General features: G+C 46.0%; 1 protein-coding gene across 6 annotated transcripts in view; it reads left to right on the forward strand.

Moving 5' to 3' along the window:
* myo1b (myosin IB) overlaps nt 1–20156 on the forward strand; it is a 97528-nt gene that overhangs the window by 2503 nt on the left and 74869 nt on the right. For all 6 annotated transcript variants that reach the window (XM_064329550.1, XM_064329552.1, XM_064329551.1 and 3 more), the window contains exon 2: nt 16103–16246. In XM_064329550.1, coding sequence (XP_064185620.1) covers nt 16112–16246 — 135 coding nt within the window. In that variant the 5' untranslated portion in view covers nt 16103–16111. The remainder of the gene's footprint in view (nt 1–16102; nt 16247–20156) is intronic.

The following is a 20156-nucleotide window of genomic DNA, read 5'->3' on the forward strand; positions in this document are numbered from 1 at the left end:
AGGGTTGGGTTTTCGTTTTTTAATGAGTCGTGGCCATGTGAATACAGTCTGGTGCGCACATATGCTTGTTTTTGGTGGAATCTTGCAAACCTCATTGGATTTACCCCCACAAATGGGGCCAGGTAAACATTTGCCAGCGTTTCCCAGAAGTCTTTGAGACGCGATGGTCTATGACAGCTGATTTGTTGATGGCCGGTGTTTGTGTTGAATCTCAGCGTGAGATGTGGAATCCGTTGTTTATGGAATCTCTGCCCCGTTCAGAGGTAACTGAGCGACTCCCTTTAGACCATGTGATTTTAAAATCTGTTTTGTGATTGGCTGGTTGCAGTCATCCTTGTCTTGCATCTGTGCAGGGAACATTGAGGGAAAGTCCACTCGTGAAAGGATGCCAAGGTTGCTAACACGTATGCGCATTAAAGAGCTGTTTACCGTTTGAAATGTGGCTTCAAGCTGTTATCAAAGACGGAACTGTTTGTCCTGGCAGGCCTGGCTGCTATCTGACTGCTGTGTAGAGATCACAATAAAGGTATTAACTTGTGCTGCTGTAAATTCACAATTTGGCAACTTTTCAGGACAGATTAAATGGGATTAAAAAGCCTGCTAAATAAACCGTCTCCTGCTGCTTAAAACTGTTTGATGAATTTCTGAATGAACTGACACACTTATTTCAGTGCGTTTTTTGTGGAGTGCCAGTTGATATAATCCTATTAGGTAATCGCTCCACTTGATGTTATTTAATAATCTACAAAATATGTATTCTGCCTTGTGTTTCAAATATATTGAATCACGCTGATTAAATGCAATCACCATGTGGAACATTGGTGTCTTTGTCAGAAACGGCTTGCGCACATGATATCACGTTTAATGCGTGCAAGTACCACCATACAATCCTGGAGCCCGAAACAACAGGCACGATAAACTCACAGGAAGTTTGTGCAGTGAACAAAAGGCGTATTTAAATGTTGCTCCAGTATTTTTCTGCATTGGCAAGAGAAAAGAAATGTGGCATTACGTTTTCAGTGTGTGCCTTACCAACCCTCTGTCTCGGTCATTTTCATACGAGATGCTATCACGCAGTCTGCATATTCGCTGGGCTGAGATTTTTTTGCGGTCTATCAAATAAAGGGAATTTAAAGACCGAACTTATTTAGGCTTTAATGCTTTTTGAAAGTACATGAAAGTAAACGTCTCTCTTCGTAGAGTAATTTAAAGTTTGGAAAGCGCCATTGCTCTGCCTTATAGTGCACGATTTTGTTCGAGGAGTACTTCAGTCGGTCCCATGGAAAAAGTTTTCGGCCTTCAGGCAGAACTAGTCCGATTAACTTGCAGTTTTCTCATCTTTGTGTGGCTTTTGTGGTCAAGCTTACCATTGAACCAAATCATAGTAGGAGAACCATATGGGTACACTTACCAGGGCCAGTCAGACAAGCAGAAAAGGATGTCTTCAGATTGCGGAGGATGAAGAGACTGGAAAAGACAGCCTTAAATGGAGACGAGACAAACCCAGTACAGCAGAACGATCAAAGTTGGAACACGATGGCAGTGTCCTTTCCCAGGATTAATGCATTCAAGTGACTGAGTGTGTTTTTTGGGTCATGCGAAGTCTGGGTTTCATCCGCCTGTTTATTTCCTATTTCCTGGAAGCTGTAGGGTATCCATGTGGTCAAGGAACGGGAGGGATGCTGTCTAGTTCTGTGCTGAGATTTTTTCTCTTGGCAGTACCCCTATGGGCTGTCTGGGTCTGTGTGCTTCTACCTGCAGCAGTGTACGTTGTCTCATTTAAACCCGAGGCAGGTTGCCGTGGCTTTAACTGCTTTGAGCCGCTGCACAGAATGTGCTTTTTGGACTGCTGGGCAGGGGGACCAGTTGACCTGGGTAATGATGTTTTCGATTGGTGGGGAACGCGCAGCATCATTCTGCAGGACCACACCCCCTTCATCGCACTAAAGCGGAAGCACGCCTGTGGTCCCGGCAGGCCTCATTTTAAGGCCGACTCTTCATTTCCGTGTCCACACGGGGCTCAAGGGTCGACGTGATGCACAGTTGTCCGCTTCGAATGTCCACGCACCCTAAAATTTAGTTTCCTCCTCAGACTGCACACGTGCGGGACGCTCTGAGCCAAGATGGATGCACTTCCTCATCTGTCGTCACCGTGTTGGTTTCTAGGCCTCGTGTCTGGAACGTGTGGTGTACACAGGGTCCTAAAATGTAGGAGAGGAGGACGGGCATTTGCCGAGTATTGTCACACAGAGTGTGTCGGGACCAACGGCCCCCTACGGTTGGGTCAGACTGACGGTGTTGATCGCACTGCAAATTCTGTCACAGATGTACCAATTTCACATTTTTTTTTTAACTGTCTTGGAGTTGGTAAGTTTGGTTTGTATTGTACCCTGGAAAGTTTGTGTTGGTCTGCCACTTTTTTTCTGTTCGCCATTGATAGAAGACAAAGGATAATCCTTCGCAGAAATTGTCTGAGGCAGTAAAGCATGGTTTTTATCATTGTCTCTTGCACCCTGGTCCTTTCCGTTAATGTCCGTGACTACTGCAGGTCTCCTGACAACATTGCTTTTAGCCTCTGAAAATAAAAAGGTGGCACTTCAGGGGAGTGCACTTCAGCCAATCAGAACGATTTGAGAGCCGGTTTGAACGAGACGGAAATGAGCACCTTTTAAAAATAAATAAATAAATAATTTTAAAAAATTTGTTTACGCGAACGGCGCACTCTCCATTTCTCGTGTTCCCGGAGCTGACCCCACGGGACACACGGTACCTGAAGTGGGGAGACGTGGGTAGCTGCGCACGCCGTATTTACCGTTCTCTCTGCGCTCACGTGGCCCCGCCCACCTGGCCCCCGCTGCCCGCCACTCAAAAAACCGTGACTCATCACCGCAGGGCCAAAAGAGAACTCGTACTGCGGTGGAAAGACACGATGAAGAGCATAATGAGGACTGTAAAAAAATATATATATTAATATTTCTATTAAAATGACTGATGAATTTTGAGTGTGCCCTTTCAGAAACATGCGTTATGCAAGGGCTTCTTGTTATTATATAATGTGCATTATAAAGTGCATGTGATGTGTTTTATGAAAAATAAAAAAAATGTATATATTTGTGTGAGGAGAAGCAAAGTGCATTCAATTAGACTGGACATACTCACTTGCTTGTTGAGTATTTTCCCCTGTGTGTGTGTGTGTGTGTGTGTCCTTGGGGACTTCTAATAATAAAGGATAATAGCTTGATCTGCCCTGTGGCGTTGGAAAGATTAATTCGAACCCTGGGTTCTGAGCCTCTTGTCCTCCAGATTCGGGGCAGGGCAGCACTGGTGTAGGTCTTGGCAGCAGTATAGTGCCTTTCACGGCGTGCACAGCTGCCTTGTGAAGTTAAAATGGCCTTCCAGCACTTGGTCGCCACTGCTTTACTGTGGTTTCCAAGCTCTTTAAAAAAAAAAAAGAAAGAAAGAAAAAAAAAATCTATTGGGGAATCTTAATGTGGCTACCTTGCTATGCTAAGACCTGCAGTATTTCATGTACGAAGGCAAATGAATCTTTTCCTGGTTGCACTGCTTGAAGGTTGACTCATATCAACAGAACATATTTTTCTTTAAAGGCCTCACGCATGAAAAGGCGACTTTCATTTTCCATATGTGTGTGTTATTTAAGTTCAGGCTTCTTTCGACTGAAGGACAAGAATGAATGACTGTCTGCATGATCGCCCCCCCCCCCGGCTCTTCAGGAACTCTGGCTTTTGCTGAGCGATTTGATTCAGTCTATTATTGAGCACTGAAACCGTGGCAGCTGGATTTTCCGTTCAGCCGCTGAAGTCGAGGGCCCGGTCCGCCATAACCGCGCCATGACGACACTCTCACCCGAGACCGCGGAGAACCTGGAAATGTACACGCGTTTGAGCGGAGAGATAGAGAGAGAGAGAGGATACGCTCGCCTGTTTCTGCTTCAGTCTGTTCAGGTGTGTGTGTTCACGCGGTCTGAAGTAAGGGGCCCTAGGTGGGCTGAATGGTGCGCTCTCCGCATCAAATACTCTCGTCTGTTCTTCTGTTCTGAGTACAGCGGGAATGCGCTGAATTTTCATGAAACATACGTCGCTTTTCCTGCCATATATCAAATTAAATCAAAGAAGTTGTATTTGTATAGAGCTTTTTGTATAGAGACTCTCTACAGAGAAACGGAAAGAAAATTGTCCAGAGACCTGGCCTGAACCCCCAAAAAGCAAGCAGTGAGGTCCAAAAAAAAAAACAACTACTGTAGGAAGAAGAAAAAATCCAAGCTCAAAAAAAAAATCGAAGAAAAATCTCTGGAGGAACCCGGATAAAGAACAACTACTGTAGGAAGAAGAAAAAAAGCACTCAAAACAAAAAACTCCCCCGATGAGAAGAAATCTCTGGAGGAAAAAAAGCAAGGCTAAGTTCAGGCTTCTTTCGACTGAAGGACGAGAATGAATGACTGTCTGCATGATCGCCCCCCCCCCGGCTCTTCAGGAACTCTGGCTTTTGCTGAGCGATTTGATTCAGTCTATTATTGAGCACTGAAACCGTGGCAGCTGGATTTTCCGTTCAGCCGCTGAAGTCGAGGGCCCGGTCCGCCATAACCGCGCCATGACGACACTCTCACCCGAGACCGCGGAGAACCTGGAAATGTACACGCGTTTGAGCGGAGAGATAGAGAGAGAGAGAGGATACGCTCGCCTGTTTCTGCTTCAGTCTGTTCAGGTGTGTGTGTTCACGCGGTCTGAAGTAAGGGGCCCTAGGTGGGCTGAATGGTGCGCTCTCCGCATCAAATACTCTCGTCTGTTCTTCTGTTCTGAGTACAGCGGGAATGCGCTGAATTTTCATGAAACATACGTCGCTTTTCCTGCCATATATCAAATTAAATCAAAGAAGTTGTATTTGTATAGAGCTTTTTGTATAGAGACTCTCTACAGAGAAACGGAAAGAAAATTGTCCAGAGACCTGGCCTGAACCCCCAAAAAGCAAGCAGTGAGGTCCAAAAAAAAAAAAACAACTACTGTAGGAAGAAGAAAAAAAGCACTCAAAACAAAAAACTCCCCCGATGAGAAGAAATCTCTGGAGGAACCCGGATAAAGAGGGGGAGCCCATCCTCCACCGGCCGGCCTGGTGTAAAACAGAGGCAGATTGGATACACAGGAAATGATGGACCTACCACAGCAAATGTCCATCCATACGGCCCCAGGCGAAGTCTAAAACGAATGGCGTTCAGATGCAGAACCTGACTAGCTGTGCTGTGTTCTGCTGGTAAGACCACACCACAGTGTGCTGTGCTGCTGAGGCCTGGGGGAGGTGGGGGGGGTGTTTGAGACCCTGACTCCTGCTACATGTCTTGGGGAGGGGGGTGGGCCATGTGGAGGTGAGGGGGGAGGGAGGCATGGAGGTTGGCAAGGGCATAAAATTTGGGGGGTGTTGGCGGTGCTGGGAAATCGACATGGTAACTCATGACAAGAGCACGCAGTTTAAACACAGGCAGAAAGCCAGTTTTGGTGGGGGGGGGGGGGTCGAAAATCGGGGGGAGAACCAGGCCGATGGAGAGGGGAAAATAAGACCAGCCGTCCAGCCCAGCACCCTCAACATTTCTGTGTTTGATTAAGCCATTTTGAGGGGAACAGCGGTTGGCCTAATGAGTGGAGGAGGGGTTGGAGAGAGCACTGAAGAAAGACAAGCCGGCAGATGCTTTACCGTAGAGGTAACGGCAGTGTTCTCAAAATCGACTTGTAGTCAATACTGGCAAAAACCTGTGCCGTCTTGGTTATGTTCTGACTTGGTTTATTGTTTGTATTGTAATTATTGGAAATGGCCAATTTGCTGTTTTGTTGGGCAGGCTTCCTCAGTTGTGCTTTGTATGTTTTGTAGTGATGCTACATATTCCTTGCAATGATAACATATATCATAAAGCAGCACTAGGAAGAAGATGACTGATCGCCATAACTACGGTACCTTTGGTTAAAAGACAGGAGGAGACCAAATCTCATGCAAGGACCCAGAACTCTTGTGAGTTATGTTGTGAAACCTTACACATTGCTCTGGGAACCGGTCCTATATAGTCTAGTATCCTAGTCACGAGACCCATATCTTGTGTGAAAAGGTTTCCCTGCTTGTTAGCCGTTCAAGCATACTTTTATATCTCCACCATCTTGACAACAATGATTAATGAAGGGTGTTGTTTTGAGGCTTTTTTGATAACTTAAGAATTTGTCTTTAAAAAAATGTGGGTGGGCCTTGGATCTTGGCTGGGAATGCAATTGGGAATCGTCAGTCACAGTTGTCAGAGACGTGAGTGGTTAAAATCCGGCACTTCTCGCATTGCCGTGCTTAACTCTTTTTTGGCTCACTCTTAGCTGTGTGAACCCTGGCCTGCTAGACTCCTGTAAGAGCACTGGGCAGAGAAATGGAAGAGTGCTTTTGATAGCTGTAATCTACTGTTGAGCTGAGGGTGGGATAGGAAGGTTCAGAAAGGTCATCTCAACGTGTAGAAAGGTCATAAAAGCTAGAAAGGTCTTTTTTTTTTTAGTTCCAGTTAGAATGCGATGACCAAATACACCTTTTTTTTTTTTACAAAAGAAGCAACTTTCCCAACATATCTAAACCTCTCAGTCTAAAACATGGGCCTCAATTTTCCATTAAATGAAAAAAAAAAAAAATAAAACATTTTTTTGAATGCTTTTGAGTCCCTGAGGGTGTATAACTGTCCGAGAGACCCCAAACTCAAAAGGTCCCTAATTTGGCCATAACTGCAGTACTGGAATCACTGATCTACAATGTATGTGGTACATCTGACATGTGATTTTATTTATTTATTTATTTTAAGCCTGAGAGCTCCATTATTTATCTTCCTCTATTGGGAATTGAGCATAATTCCATTTCTTGTTCAGATAAACCACTGTGATTATGTTAAATTACGCCAGATAATACGCAGTAGCTTTTTGCAGCAATAGCAAGAGTTTGAAGGCTTGCGTACCGTAGCGCTCTCGTTCAGTACTGGGTGGGATGAAATTGGTGTTGAGTCACTGCACTTAGCGAGCGCTCCTCCACGGTATAATTAAGGGCACTGTTCAGGAAAGATACTGCGATTGGATTGGTCACCTGGCCACTGCCTCTCACCGGTGTTGTTTTTGCCACCAGTTTTTTGATTCAGTTATAGTCTTAACCTGTGGACAAAAATGCTATAATTGTATAATTATAATTAAATATGATTAACATTAAACATGAGCTAGTTTTATTCAACAACTCATTGCTTCTTTGTTGATTAAACTTTGTTGGTTAAATAAGTATAGGTAAATGGACAAGGTAACTGGATGCATTTGTCTGGGCATAACGTTTTATTTGAACAGAGACCATTACAGCTTATCCACCTGAGTAAACTGCATTTGTGTGTGTATGTGTGTGTGTGTGTGATCTTTGCCTTAGATATTCTCCAAGCGTGTGTGCAAAGAACAAAGAGTACACTTTTAAATAATGTAAAAAAACAAAACGTGCAATGCAAATAAATATTCTTTTATTACTCACCTACAGGCAGCTGAGGAGAACTGGCTATACCTGATGGTATTGAGCATTATGCGAATATAATGTGCTTATATTCATTTAACAACATCGATGTTGAAGCTCTGCTGATGCACTTTTATTATTTTGTTTACTTTTACTTTATTTTTTAATTGCAATTACAAAGTATCATTATTGGTGGTATGGTAATAACTGCACCTGTGTAGGCTTACACACCATATGCCACTGGTTAAACCGAACACTGTGACAAAACGACTTTCTTTTTTTTGTTTTGTTTTGTTTTTTGCAACGTTACATAAACTAGAGCGACTTTGAAATCATTGACGTCCATCTGTCCAAGTCACAGAACGGTCTGTGGTCAAAGTTCATGCATCTGTATGGAGCCACTGTTGTTTTCTGTGTTTAGTGCTGCGATCGTTGTCACTTCCGTGTTTTTTCGATCAGAACTGGAGAATGGTCCAGGGGATGTGCACACAGTACTCATGGGAGTTGTAGTATCATGTAGTGTCGCTACAAATGATTTCCTTATTTCTGATGCTTTTTTGACCTACAATATTTTGTTTAATAGAAAATGCTACCAAAAGGTCACCTGCCAAAATGGCTTGAGTGAATGAGCTACGTATCACTGCTAAATTCTACCCGCATTTGGGGGGTGGCAGGTGTTAATGTCAAGTCTTGGTTATATTCATATTTGCCACAAAGCAACTGCAACACAATCGTCGAGATCTGTTTTTAATTTCATCGTATTTTCGTCATTCAATATGTAAAACAAATTAGTCATTCTTATCATTCCAAAAAGGCATTTCGTCATCCTCATGAAAAAACTCACGAAAAGTGGTTTAGGAAACCGATTCAGGAAAGATACTAATCTTAAATGTTTTTGATGGTCTTACACCTTAAAACAGTACACAACATAACCTAATAATAATTTCAATTCCACTTTATAAATTATAAATGCAAGTATGAACTGTGGCAAAGCCACATTCCTTGTTCTATATTTTTGCCTGGAGTCAAATAGCCTAATTTGAGTCAGACTGCTGACTAGTTATTTGTTTGCATATAAGGAAAAACATGGCTGGTTAGCATTTAGCGTGTAGCTGTTTTTTCTTTATGAGGCAATAGTGGAATATGGCTGCTGGTGTCGAAGAGGATTGGACTGGAGAGTTGACAACAGGACAGTGTTTGACTCTGTGTCTATAATGGGAGTGATATACTAGTCCTGTGTGAGTGAGTGATTCCCCCCATAATGAAGTTCATAAATGCATTATATGCAGACAGAGCTTAAGAGAGCTTCACATTTTCTGTGTTCTACTTGGAAAACCCCATTAGCCGATGTGATCATCTTGTCATTGTTTTTGGAAGCCGTTTTTCTTTTTTTCCCCTCACGTTTCCAAGCTCCGGTCCAAGGCCCAGCACCGTGCCGTTGCTGTAAGAATAGAAACGGTAGCGTGTTTCCTCAACCGGAATCTGAACCTGCGATCACCGTGTGCCAAAAACCACAGGCTTTCCCCCTGTAACGGGGAGCGGGGAGGCAGGAGTCCCGTCTGCCGCTGGAGCCTTCTGCTAGCCGAATTTCCCTCCGACAGCTCGGCCGTCCACACCGCACTCCTCCCCCTCCCTCCCTCTTCTGCTCTCCCCCTCGTCTGGACCGATGTAGTGGTAGCTCAGCACTTTTTAAAGAAAATATAGATGGATGGTTTGTGTTTATGTTCATTAAGGGGATCCCTGTTAGCTGTCGCCATGGTGACAGCGAGTCTCTTCCTGGGGTCCTCAAAAATGCCAGTGCAAGTCAACGCCGACGCAAATACGTGTAATTAAAAAAAAAAAAAAAAAGCAACAACGATGGTAATTAACGAAGAAACAAAGCCGTGATAATTAGAAAAAGTAATAATGGTGCAGCGATTTAGGTCCGTTAAAGAACCCTGTGGCCTGTGCATCCTCCGATTGGCTCACCAGGGGAGTCGTACAGCACCGGGATGCCACCGCCAGTCAAATTGTGGGTTATTGCTGACACAGCAAAGCTCCACGACGCCCGTGCATTAGTGAAGCCGCTCTTGATTGGGCCCAGCCCCCGGTCTCCCATATATGGGCCTTCCTCTGCAGTAACTGTCACCCGGCAGTGAGGTCATGATTTAGCTCCCAGAGTCCTCGGCTGTGTTGGCCTCTTCTCTGGCTTCACAGTCCAGATGATGATAAACTGAACTTATTTGTTTTACTCAACGATTCTTTTGCAGAGCAATGTATAACCGGATTCTTGAGCACACAGTAATTCAGGCTTTTGCCATAGGTATTTACGTGGGGCACCCTAACAAAGTTACACCTCTATTTTTGCATAGGATTGAAGTGCCCTCCATTGTCCATGGTACTTTCACAGCGTTATGAATTTTATTTTGGAAGGTAGCAGGTGTTTAGTTTTTATTTATTTATTTATTTATTTTCCCCTCCCCCCCCCCCATCATTGGTATGTCTGCCCCCCCCCCCCCCCTTCTGACAACCTTGCCCCAGACTTTGACCAGCGTTTCTAACACTTCATTCAGAGTGGAAAAGCCAGCGGTGGCCCACATCCAGGAAAGTCTAAATTATATATTATTCTGCGTTTAATGTAATTACACACCCGAGCGACTCTCAGGAAATATGGGCCCGCTGTCGGACTCTGGAGGCCAGCCAGTTTGCGTACGATAGGTGACGTGTGCCCTGTAATCTGTGGACCTGGCTTTCTGGATTACTTATTAAAATTGAATTTTCATACGCTGCAATGCTCCCATTTCACTGCGATGGGGCTTTTCTATTAATATACACACTAATCTGACGGATTTATGCGTAAGATGCTTATTCGGTTAGACGCTCGATGAAATGCATTTGTTTCCAGGTTTTCTGTTGGTTTTTCTAATGCATTCCAAATGCATATGTTTAACCTGGGTCATGTATGTAAACTCAGAAGAGTGTTGCTGTCTGATATAATTTATACAATTAATATATTCAGCTGTCTTATGTTTAGTATTAGTTGAATTTTTTCTTTATTTTATTCAAAGATAAATTGAAAGAAATGTTTGTGCAAGCACAGAATATGGGCTGGGTTATGTTGAGATATCACAGGTGCTAACATGCTTATTGAGTTCTCAGGAACATGGTTTTTATGTTAATTATGCCCAGAGCAAGTGATGCCATTTTAACTGTGTAAGACCTTTTCATCAGATTGAATTCTGCAAATAGTGATTCTTCAAAGCCCTGTAACACACTAGGGTAACATAGAATTTGTCCCAAAAAAAATCATACTTTGTGCTATCATGATATTTCCTTTTTTGTGCAGCAAACAGAGTGGTTTGTTCTGTGGAGAAAATGGAGGAAATATTAAATCAGAAAGGGGATTTTTTTTCTATTATACAAGTCGTATACAAGCCTCCACAGTAGAATGGTTAGATCTGTATACATGCATATCTATAAAAATCTACCTGGTCTGAAATTCCTAGGCACTAGTTTGCTTTTCCGTAGACAGCGCGGAAATGTTTCCCTGCCATGCTGGGTAATCCTGCATGTCTGTATCTGTGGATAATGAGTCCTCGCTCTCTAGTGGACGTGCCAGACGAGGCCAGCCGCTGCAGCACTCTGTCTAATGTGATTACATCACCATCGGGCTGAGAGCTGGAGCAGAATCTGGGGTACTGGGCTAAGGACACCGCTGAAAAGGGGGCGGGGGGGTGGGGGGGAGGGAGGGAGCGAATCAGAGTTACACACGCTCCAGTACTGCTTTGATCAAAATGAGCCTGAGTCTGCCCCTACCCAGACTGCATTGTGCCCCCGTTTATTGAAATGGGCGGTTGGTGGCTTAATTTAACTGCCGATGTAGTGTGTTGTGCTGCCCTGTCGGTGTAGTTTGTGAGCCCTGCGGACGGTGTTGTAATGAAGCACGTTATGAGTTTTGTGTGATTAATAATAAAGGGGCAGATTGTCAGTATTGTGCTGGTTTCCAGAGGCCCATGTTTTATCAGGACCTTTCCTCCTTGACCTATGTCCTTGCCTAGAAGCTGCAAACTGACCCCCCCCCCCCCCCAAAAAAAAAAAAAAAACAAAAAAACAAAAGGTGTGTCCTCTCTGACTTTCCACATTTGTAAGAAGTGAAACTTCATATTCCTAAGTTTTGGCTGAATGAGGGTAACGTTGTGTTCAAACTGAGGATAATTTAGTCTGCCAGCAGTCTCCTGTTTTTGTGAAGTAAATTATTTCCCTTATTTATGGTTTTTTTGTACTCTGGGTTCTGGGTGAATCTGTTTGTGGTCGGGTTTGTATCGCTGCAGTTCCAGTTTCATTATTATTCAGGCCGGTGGTTTTTACTGTACACGAGACAAAACGTGGGACAAACCGCCTCATAGGGCCCTCTGTTCCTGGGCTTCTCTTCAAAGGAACGGGCTGGAAGTGGCCTGTTTCCACTGCTCCTGGTTGTTAACAGCTGTGGGCTGTTGTTCTCAAACGCTCGGGCCAGGTGCTTGAGATTTCCTGTTTGTTACCTGCTTTAAAATGCATCCGCAGATTTTTATTCTCTCAATTAGCGTGAGAGCCTCCCATCTGGATTTTTTACCCCCCCCCCTCCCCCTCCCGCACACACTGCCGTTCTCCGGCCTGTTTTCCAGGCCCGTAAGCAGATGACGGTTAAATCAGTAACGTCTCCCATCCGCAGTCGTTGTCAGAACCGCAATTACATAACCCGGGCTCAGTCACAAACTGCGTTTCGTTAGGCAAATGCACGACACAGAAAATGGCGAGAATCTTCCCTGTGTATTTGCTTTACAGTTCTGCGCAAATGATGAAATAAGTTCCTCGCTTCTGTGCAAACGGAAAATGTCTCTGAATTTTAGGGCCCTTTCCCCTCGCAGCAGATGTTTGTCTCCTCTCCTGGATACCGCAGACCCAGTGCTGCCCATGAATGGCCTTCTGTAAAAAGATAAATAAAGAGAGACCACACTTGACCACCTGGTGCTGGCAGGTTTGGTCCGCAAGTCTGTTGCCGTTGCTGTGCGTGCTTGTGTTTGTGAGGGACACAGAGAGCGAGAGACCAGAGAGAGAGAGAGAGAGAGAGAGAGAGACAGAGAGAGAGAGAGGGAATGAGAGAGAGAGACAGAGAGAGAATGACAGGGACAGAGGCATACAGAAAGAGGGAGATAATGAAAGAGAGAGAGACTGAGAGAGAATGAAAGCGAAACAGAGAGAATGAGAGAGACAGAGAGAGAGTAAGAAAGACCGAGAAAGAGAGAGAGAGAATGAAAGAGAGAGAAAGAAAGACCGAGAAAGAGAGAGAGAGAGAGTGTGTTCTCTGGGTGTGGGGCAGTGTTTCCCTCCTCTGACCCCAGGAAGCCTCAGCCCGGCCCAGAGCCTGGCGATTTACGAGTTCTGTACCGTGGAGACGAGACGGGGAGAGCGAACGACTGAAAGAAGAGATGAAGGAGTGGTGTATGAGTGTGTGTGTGTGTGCGCGCGTGTGTGTGTGTGTATGTGCACTCGCGTGTGTTTGGTGGGGGGGTGGGGGGGGGGGGGGGGGGGGGGGCGCGAGACCCTGCTAGACAAAACTCACCGTTGCTATGTCGGTTGCCGTGCAAAAGTGAAAATAAAATGCGGGATTGCTTTCCAACCGGCGCGGCTTGGAGCCACCAGAGGTTCCCCCTTCCATGTTTCTGTGCCTGTGAACAAAAAAAATATAAAGTGTGTGTGTGTGTGTCTGTCTACACCAGAAATCCGTTTATTTCTTTGCTTCAGGAGGTCAGGTGACTCCAGCAGACTCCAGTGTAGCATCGTTCCCTTTGCCCCACAGCTACTTTTTGGACTACGGGTGAATGTGACCCTGCTAATTGACCTCAGACGAAACGCGCCAAAAACTGGAGGGCGCCACCTGTCCCGGATCAGAGCATTCAGCCTCTTCCCCCCCTTTCACGCTTAATAGTGCCAAAAACAGACTGGGGTCTAAGAGCTGATGCACTGCGGAGTCACCTAAGGGTTCCACAAAATCGGGACTCCGTGTGTAGCCGCGCTACGAAAGTGCTGGAAGTATTCGCAGGGGTGGATCGAATGGCCGCATTTCGGAGGTCATCTGATAGGGCCCGTGTGCAGTCCTGAATCAGGTGCGTGCTGTTAGGACTGGAACGGCTCACTGCCAATGCTCCGAAACGAATTTGGAACGCATGGACACGTGTACAAGGATTCAAATACGGTGATGTAGCCCTAGATCATATGATTCAGAGCCTGGTTTTTTTTTTTCTCAAGGATGGATAAATATTTTTTGTTCATATGTGGCCGAGTCCTGCAGTGATAACCGTCGAACATTTCTTGCGGAGACGGGGCAGATCCTGCGCCATTTTGTCCCATTTTGTCTTATTGATGGCAGTAAAATGTCATCTTGCTTCCAAGCAACTGTTGCTAAGGAGGGCTGTGCAGGACAAAGGTCTGACTCGGACAGATAAGGACAAGAAGTGGGGCGGGGGGGGAGGGGTGAGTCGGGCTTTCGTGACATCATGGCCAAATAAAACAATGGCAGGGGAAAATATCCGCAGTCGTCATCAGAAGCTCACGGTTTTCGTCCAGAAGAAGTTATTGAATTAGATATTGGCACGTCTCTGAAGCACTGTCTGCATGTGTGCATTTACGAGCCTCGTCATGGAAAAAATCTCTCTCCTCTCTCTCTCCCCGCTCTCTTTCTCTCTCCCCCCCCCTCCCCACTTGCTCTCTCTCTCTCCTCTCCCCCCCCCTCACTTGCTCTCTCTCTCATGTGTGTGCATAGTTTTTTTTTGTTTTAAGTGCAAAGTATGTTTACCGACTCGATGATGATGCGTGGGCGTTTGTTCTGACTGCTGTGATCTGCATGTTTGTCACGGTGGGATTAGACATAAGCTTATGGCCCCACATTAACTCTTGTGGCCGAAATCACTTCCCACTGCGGCCTGTAGGGGGCCCCTGGTGTCTTCAGCCTTGCAGCTGTGTGGTGTCTGGGGGTGACGGGTCACTGACCAGCTCTACGCCCCCCCCCCCCCAACTGCTCTGTTGGAGTACTTCCTACCAGAGTGCCCCCGCCCCTCCCATGCCCCACACACACACACCCTGTGCCATGTAACCCACCCCATCTTGGTTCATTTAAGCTTGTTTCTCGATCCTCTGAGACAAAGATGGTAGATCGCCATTAAATCAATGGTGTCGTGCCTCAAAATCATAGGGGGAATCATGGGGGAACAGGCGCTTGCACAGTACAATGATAGTTTACCTGAATTCAACTGGAACCCTTATTAGAGTTGAAAGTACACTAGTTTATTTTGCATTAAGCTTTTTGCTGTGTCTGGTTTGGTCATATGTTTTGTGTCCAAATACAAGCAGCGCAGGTATCCTGTACAGGTGATACCTCTGGTAAAGACCTCTATTGAGCTAACGGTATTTAACACTCAAACCCGCAACCTTTCACTAATAACCATGCGTTGTGAAAATATCTTGGGCAGGAAGTCCCTTTATCAAACGTATGCTTAGAAACAGCAACAAAGAGAGAGTAAGAATTTCTCTACAAAAAAAGAGCTATGATGTAACGTGGTTGTGTGATGCCGCCTCCCGCCCTGTTTTTTCTGCTGACGTGGAGGGAGGGAGGCTTAGGAAAAGCGGGTCTCTCAACAATGGCGGGTCGGCGAACGGGTGCGCCACGGGCCCCCTCTGGTAGAACAACACTCGGGGGGGCCCTGGGGAGGGGGGGGGGGGGTCTGTAAAGCCCCCTGGTATCAGGCCCCTGAATGGAGCTGTGGCCCCTCTTTATCTCCCCGGCTATAGCCCCGGGATTAGCGTCCACGGGCTACTGGGGAACGGCGGCGGGGGAAAAACTGCTACCCCCAGCAAGGTCTTTGTCTCCTAGTACTGCTGCCTCTGCCCCCTGTCTCTGTGGAATGGATCTTTTGGGGAGGGGGGTGGCGGGGGGGGAGGGGGTGCAGGGTGGTTTCACACCAGAGTGAACGTGGTTGTAAATAAAACCCAGTCCACTTTGACAGATTACCCCTACAAAGTTTACTACCATAATCAGCCCAGGAAATGGAGGGGAGGGGAGGGGTTGGGGGTGGGGAGGGGAGGGGAGGGGAGGGGAGGAGGGGGGTACAGGAATGTTAGGCTGGGGTCTCTTTGTGGGGGGGGGGGGGGGGTGCTGAAAAAGCCAGACCCGACCTCCAGAGGTCAAAGTGCATGGTTCTTCCGTTACATCATCGGCCCGGCAGAAGAATCTCTAGAGTTCGCGGCATTCCGAACAATTTCTGAAACAGCCGGGTCCAATCAAACGCCGCTGTGGGCCAAACACTGCCAGGCGGGTAAAACAGCGCCACGGAGTTTACTTTCGCTGGGCTAGGCTATGTTTAGGGCCGCCTGCTATGGCGATGATCAAAAACCTGAGCTTGGGTACGGGGTCTAAATGCGATGCTTGTCGGAGCACTGTACTTAAGCGTGAGCGAAAACAGTACTTTCCCTTTGCAGGGTTTAGCGTTTGCTTATGAGCGCAGTCTGTCCTCAGCGGTAATTTTGTCTGATGTGTGTTTTTTGTTTGTTTGTTTGTTTGTTTGTTTGTTTGCAGGGGGGGAAGATGTCCAAGATGGAGGTGAAGACGTCGCTTCTTGACAACATGATAGGTGTGGGGGACATGGTCCTGCTGGAGCCCTTGACTGAGGAGTCCTTCATCGAGAACCTGAAGAAGCGCTTTGATCACAACGAGATCTATGTGAGTCCCCCCTTTTCTCTGCTTGCTTCCACACAACCAAAGCTTTGGTGTGAAATTATTAATAGAGGCATATTTATTCACATATCTGAAGTGCTGTTGGTTTGGGAGAACAAATTCTGTTTTTTTTTTCTTTTTTTCTGGTATTTGGGTCAACGTCTGAATGGAATACAAGCCCTTTACTTGTATTTGTATTTGTATTTATTTTTATTTCATTTTTATTTTGAGTTGAACCTAGCCCCATATCTCACATTCCTTCAACATTTCCTCTTACTGCACCCAGTCAGTCATTGTTTCTGGATATTTAAAGGTTAAATCCAGTCTCATTTAGGCCTGTAGGCTGCTTGTTTTTTTCCCATAATTCATTTTTAGGTCTTTGTCATGAACCATTTCGTGGATCCATCCTGCCATGCAGTCCAGTCGATAAATCACTTAACTGTGGAACCGGGATTTCGTTTTGGTTGAAATGTCACATGCGGGGCAGAGGACAGCCAATGAGTTTCTTCCTCTCCCAGCGGCAGCCAATGAAATCCCCGCTCTTGTCACTGGCTCTCTCTGGCCCCTGGGGCTGTTGTTGGTTAGCAGCGCAAACCCTAGGCCTGTGATTATAGCTCAATGTCCGCAACTCCTCTGTGCCAAACAAGACAGGCATTAGGGGGATGATGTCATCTGTGTGAGCTCTGATTGGCTGCCGTCTCCGCTCTTTAAAAAAAGGCCCTTGGCTCTTTGTGTCAGTATTTTTTTTTCTCCGTGACTGAACTGTATGCCTCCTTCTGGCATCTCGCTGCCCTCGACTCTCCATCACAGTCTTGCATTCCCAGAATGCACCTTGGGTCAAATAAAATGCTTTTCACGCTGAAATGGGTCTAAGAATAAAATGTTAAAAATGTTAAAATGTGTAATGCATAAATGCGGGGCCTGTTCTTGTCTGTGGTGTGAGGTGTGCCAAATGTGTGTAACTGAAAAAGGGGTGGGATGAAGGGGAGTCTGAAGCACCTCTTTCTGTCTTTAAAGTGGAGATGCCAGTCCTGATACTGTGACTAATATAACAGAAGAGCCGCCATCAGACACTGAGCCAGTAGAGACGCCGTGGGGCAGAATCCCTGTGATCTTCTCTCTTTAGTACCCAGGTCCCCTCCCCTGAAATCTGTAATCCCCACCATCTCTCCATTATCACTGCACAGCGGATTACACCCTCACGTAGATCAGACAGACTGAGACAGACACACACACATACACAGATAGACAGTCAGACACAGACACAGAGACATGCACACACAGATAGACAGATGGACACAGAGACAGACAGAGACAGACACAAACAGATTGACAGGCGGAAAGACAGACAGGCAGGCAGGCAGACAGACAGATATTTTGACAGACTGACAGACAGACACTGAGATTGACAGGCTGACGGACAGACGCAGGCACACAGACCGAGACAGACAGATAGAGAGACAGAGATTTGATAGACTGACAGACACTAAGATTGACTGACTGACTGACTGACAGACAGACACAGAGATTAAGTCTGACAGTGAGACACTGAGATATACTGACAGACAGAGTGGGATGGGAGAGACTTGCCGTGGAAGATGAAGTATGTTTATTCAGTCTCAAAGGGCCCTTTTCCTATCTGCTTAAGAGGACTCTGCCCTTGTGGACAGTGGCCCTCATTACATCAGTACAACTCCGGAGATGCTGGATTCCCATGATCAACATTCAAGATATGGAGCCTGGAAACAAAAGTACCAATTGACACAAAAGTTATATAAGATTTTTTTTTTTTTTTTTTGTTGTAATTTTCCTTTGGTGTTTGGTCAGTGCATTTACTGTGGTGCAGCACTTAAAATGTCTGGTGTTCAAGTCGACTCTTAAAAGTTTATATGAGTCCAGTAGAGAGGGACCACGTGTACACTTCAAGAGTTCATTTAACACTGAACATTTTACTGTGCGCGCCGATTTATACCGACTCCGTTTTGTTTAGGTTTTTTTTTTTTGCTGAATATGAGTGGCCTTCGCAGGATAAAATGTATGAGGGGAATCAATCACAGACGCTTGAATCCTCTCTCAGGTTCCATTTTGTGATTGTAGCTGCCCTGGCTGGGCTCAGGGCAAGCCGTGATCAGCAGGAGAAAGCAGTTTTGACCCCCGGGGGCGCGTTTAACCGCCAGTCTCTGGATCTCGTTGCGGCTCGGCCATCTTTTGTCACACGAAGGTGTGTCATTTTTCTAGCCAGAGGCCTTCTCCCACAGTCTGCGTCTGTCTCGCTCCAGATCTGGCACTTTTTTCATCCTCTTTCCATGTCACGTGACTCCAGTTGCCCAGCCCAGCCCCGCCCCCTCTTATTTATTTTAGTTGGCTGCAGTTGGAGCCGAACTTGTCACTCACTTTTTTCTGCAGTTCTCGTGCTTGAGCTTCCATTGTGTCCGCCCCCCCTCCCCCAATCGCTGTGGCGTGTTGGGTCAATGAGAACAGCTCAACAAAAAGGCTGACCCCTAAATGCCAGCTTTTCAATTTCATTTCATATTCTGTTGACTGTTCTTGCCTGGAATTTAACTTGAGTCGGGGCAGTGTTTTGCAGTCAGACTGAGGTGTATGAAAGATCAAGAGCATTGTCTGAGCTGCTTTATATCCCAAGAGCACATTTTCTAAACCCTGAACTTGGGACTTTGTTCACAAGTACAGTATATTTCCTGATTGGCGGCAAATAAATAAAATGGCCTTCGGAGACTTTCAACTCTTTTGCAACGCCGGCAGCCGGCTCCTTTGTAAATGACCTTGTCGGAATCATTTCGCAAGACTGGTTTTGTGCTGCGTAGCTGCTGGGCCCTGTGTATGTTTAGAAAGTGTTCCTCCAGGAGTGTAATCTTTAGCTAGTTATGCGTGTTGGTGGTTATTAACACGTTATTTTACAGGGTTAAACGTTAAAGCCTATCTTAGATGCAGTTGCTGTCATCGGTTGCTGATCTAGGTATTATTGTTGGTTTTTTTTTTACATTGTAAGCCAAGGAACTAGTTCCATTTTTATATGGACAATAGGAAAATATTATTTTACACTCGGCTGTAGTCAAGCCTACCTCAAACAATCGCGCTTGCAAGAGAAACATCTCCACCCAATGTAATTGCCCTCATAGTGAACATTCAAGGGTGGAAAAGCATGTGTGCGTGTGTGCGTGAGAGAGCGCCTGTGCGTGTGTGTGTGTATGTGTGAGCGCTTGTGTGTGTGTGTGTATGAGTGTGTGCGTGAGAGCGCGCCTGTGCATGTGTGTGTGTGTGTATGTGTGAGCGCTTGTGTGTGTGTATGAGTGTGTGCGTGAACTCATGTTTCTCTGTTCGCCTGTGAAGTGTTGGTAGAAACGTGGGAGGGTGTCTTATTACCCCTGCCCCAAACCTCCCCCTCCCCCCTCGTCCACCCCCCCCTCGTAGCCAAAGGTAAGCACATTTCGGGTTCACTGCAAACCCCCCAGCCCCCGGCTACTTCTCCCTCTGTTCACTTTAACGCACGCATCTCACTTGGGCTTAGTGCCGCTTTCCTGATGATCTGACGTGGGATGCGTTGCCATGGAAAAGGCCTGGTTGGAGGGTGTTGTGCAATATCCTCTTTGACGTGAGGAGAAAGGGCCATTTCAGCCTAGGCACTCTCAAACCCGTGTGTTTACAGCGATGATTATCTAATAATTATTACTTTCATCGCTCGTTATCTGCCGTATTAAGAGAATAACTCTCATATGTATTACCCTAGAATGGTAAATGGACTGCATTTATATAGCGCTTTTATCCAAAGCGCTTTACAATTGATGCCTCTCATTCGCCAGAGCAGTTAGAGGTTAGGGGTTAGGTGTCTTGCTCAAGGACACTTCGACATGCCCAGGGCGGGGTTTGAACCGGCAACCCTCCGACTGCCAGACAA

The sequence above is a fragment of the Anguilla rostrata genome, chromosome 3 (genome assembly GCF_018555375.3).
Source record: "Anguilla rostrata isolate EN2019 chromosome 3, ASM1855537v3, whole genome shotgun sequence".
Lineage (NCBI taxonomy): Eukaryota > Metazoa > Chordata > Actinopteri > Anguilliformes > Anguillidae > Anguilla > Anguilla rostrata.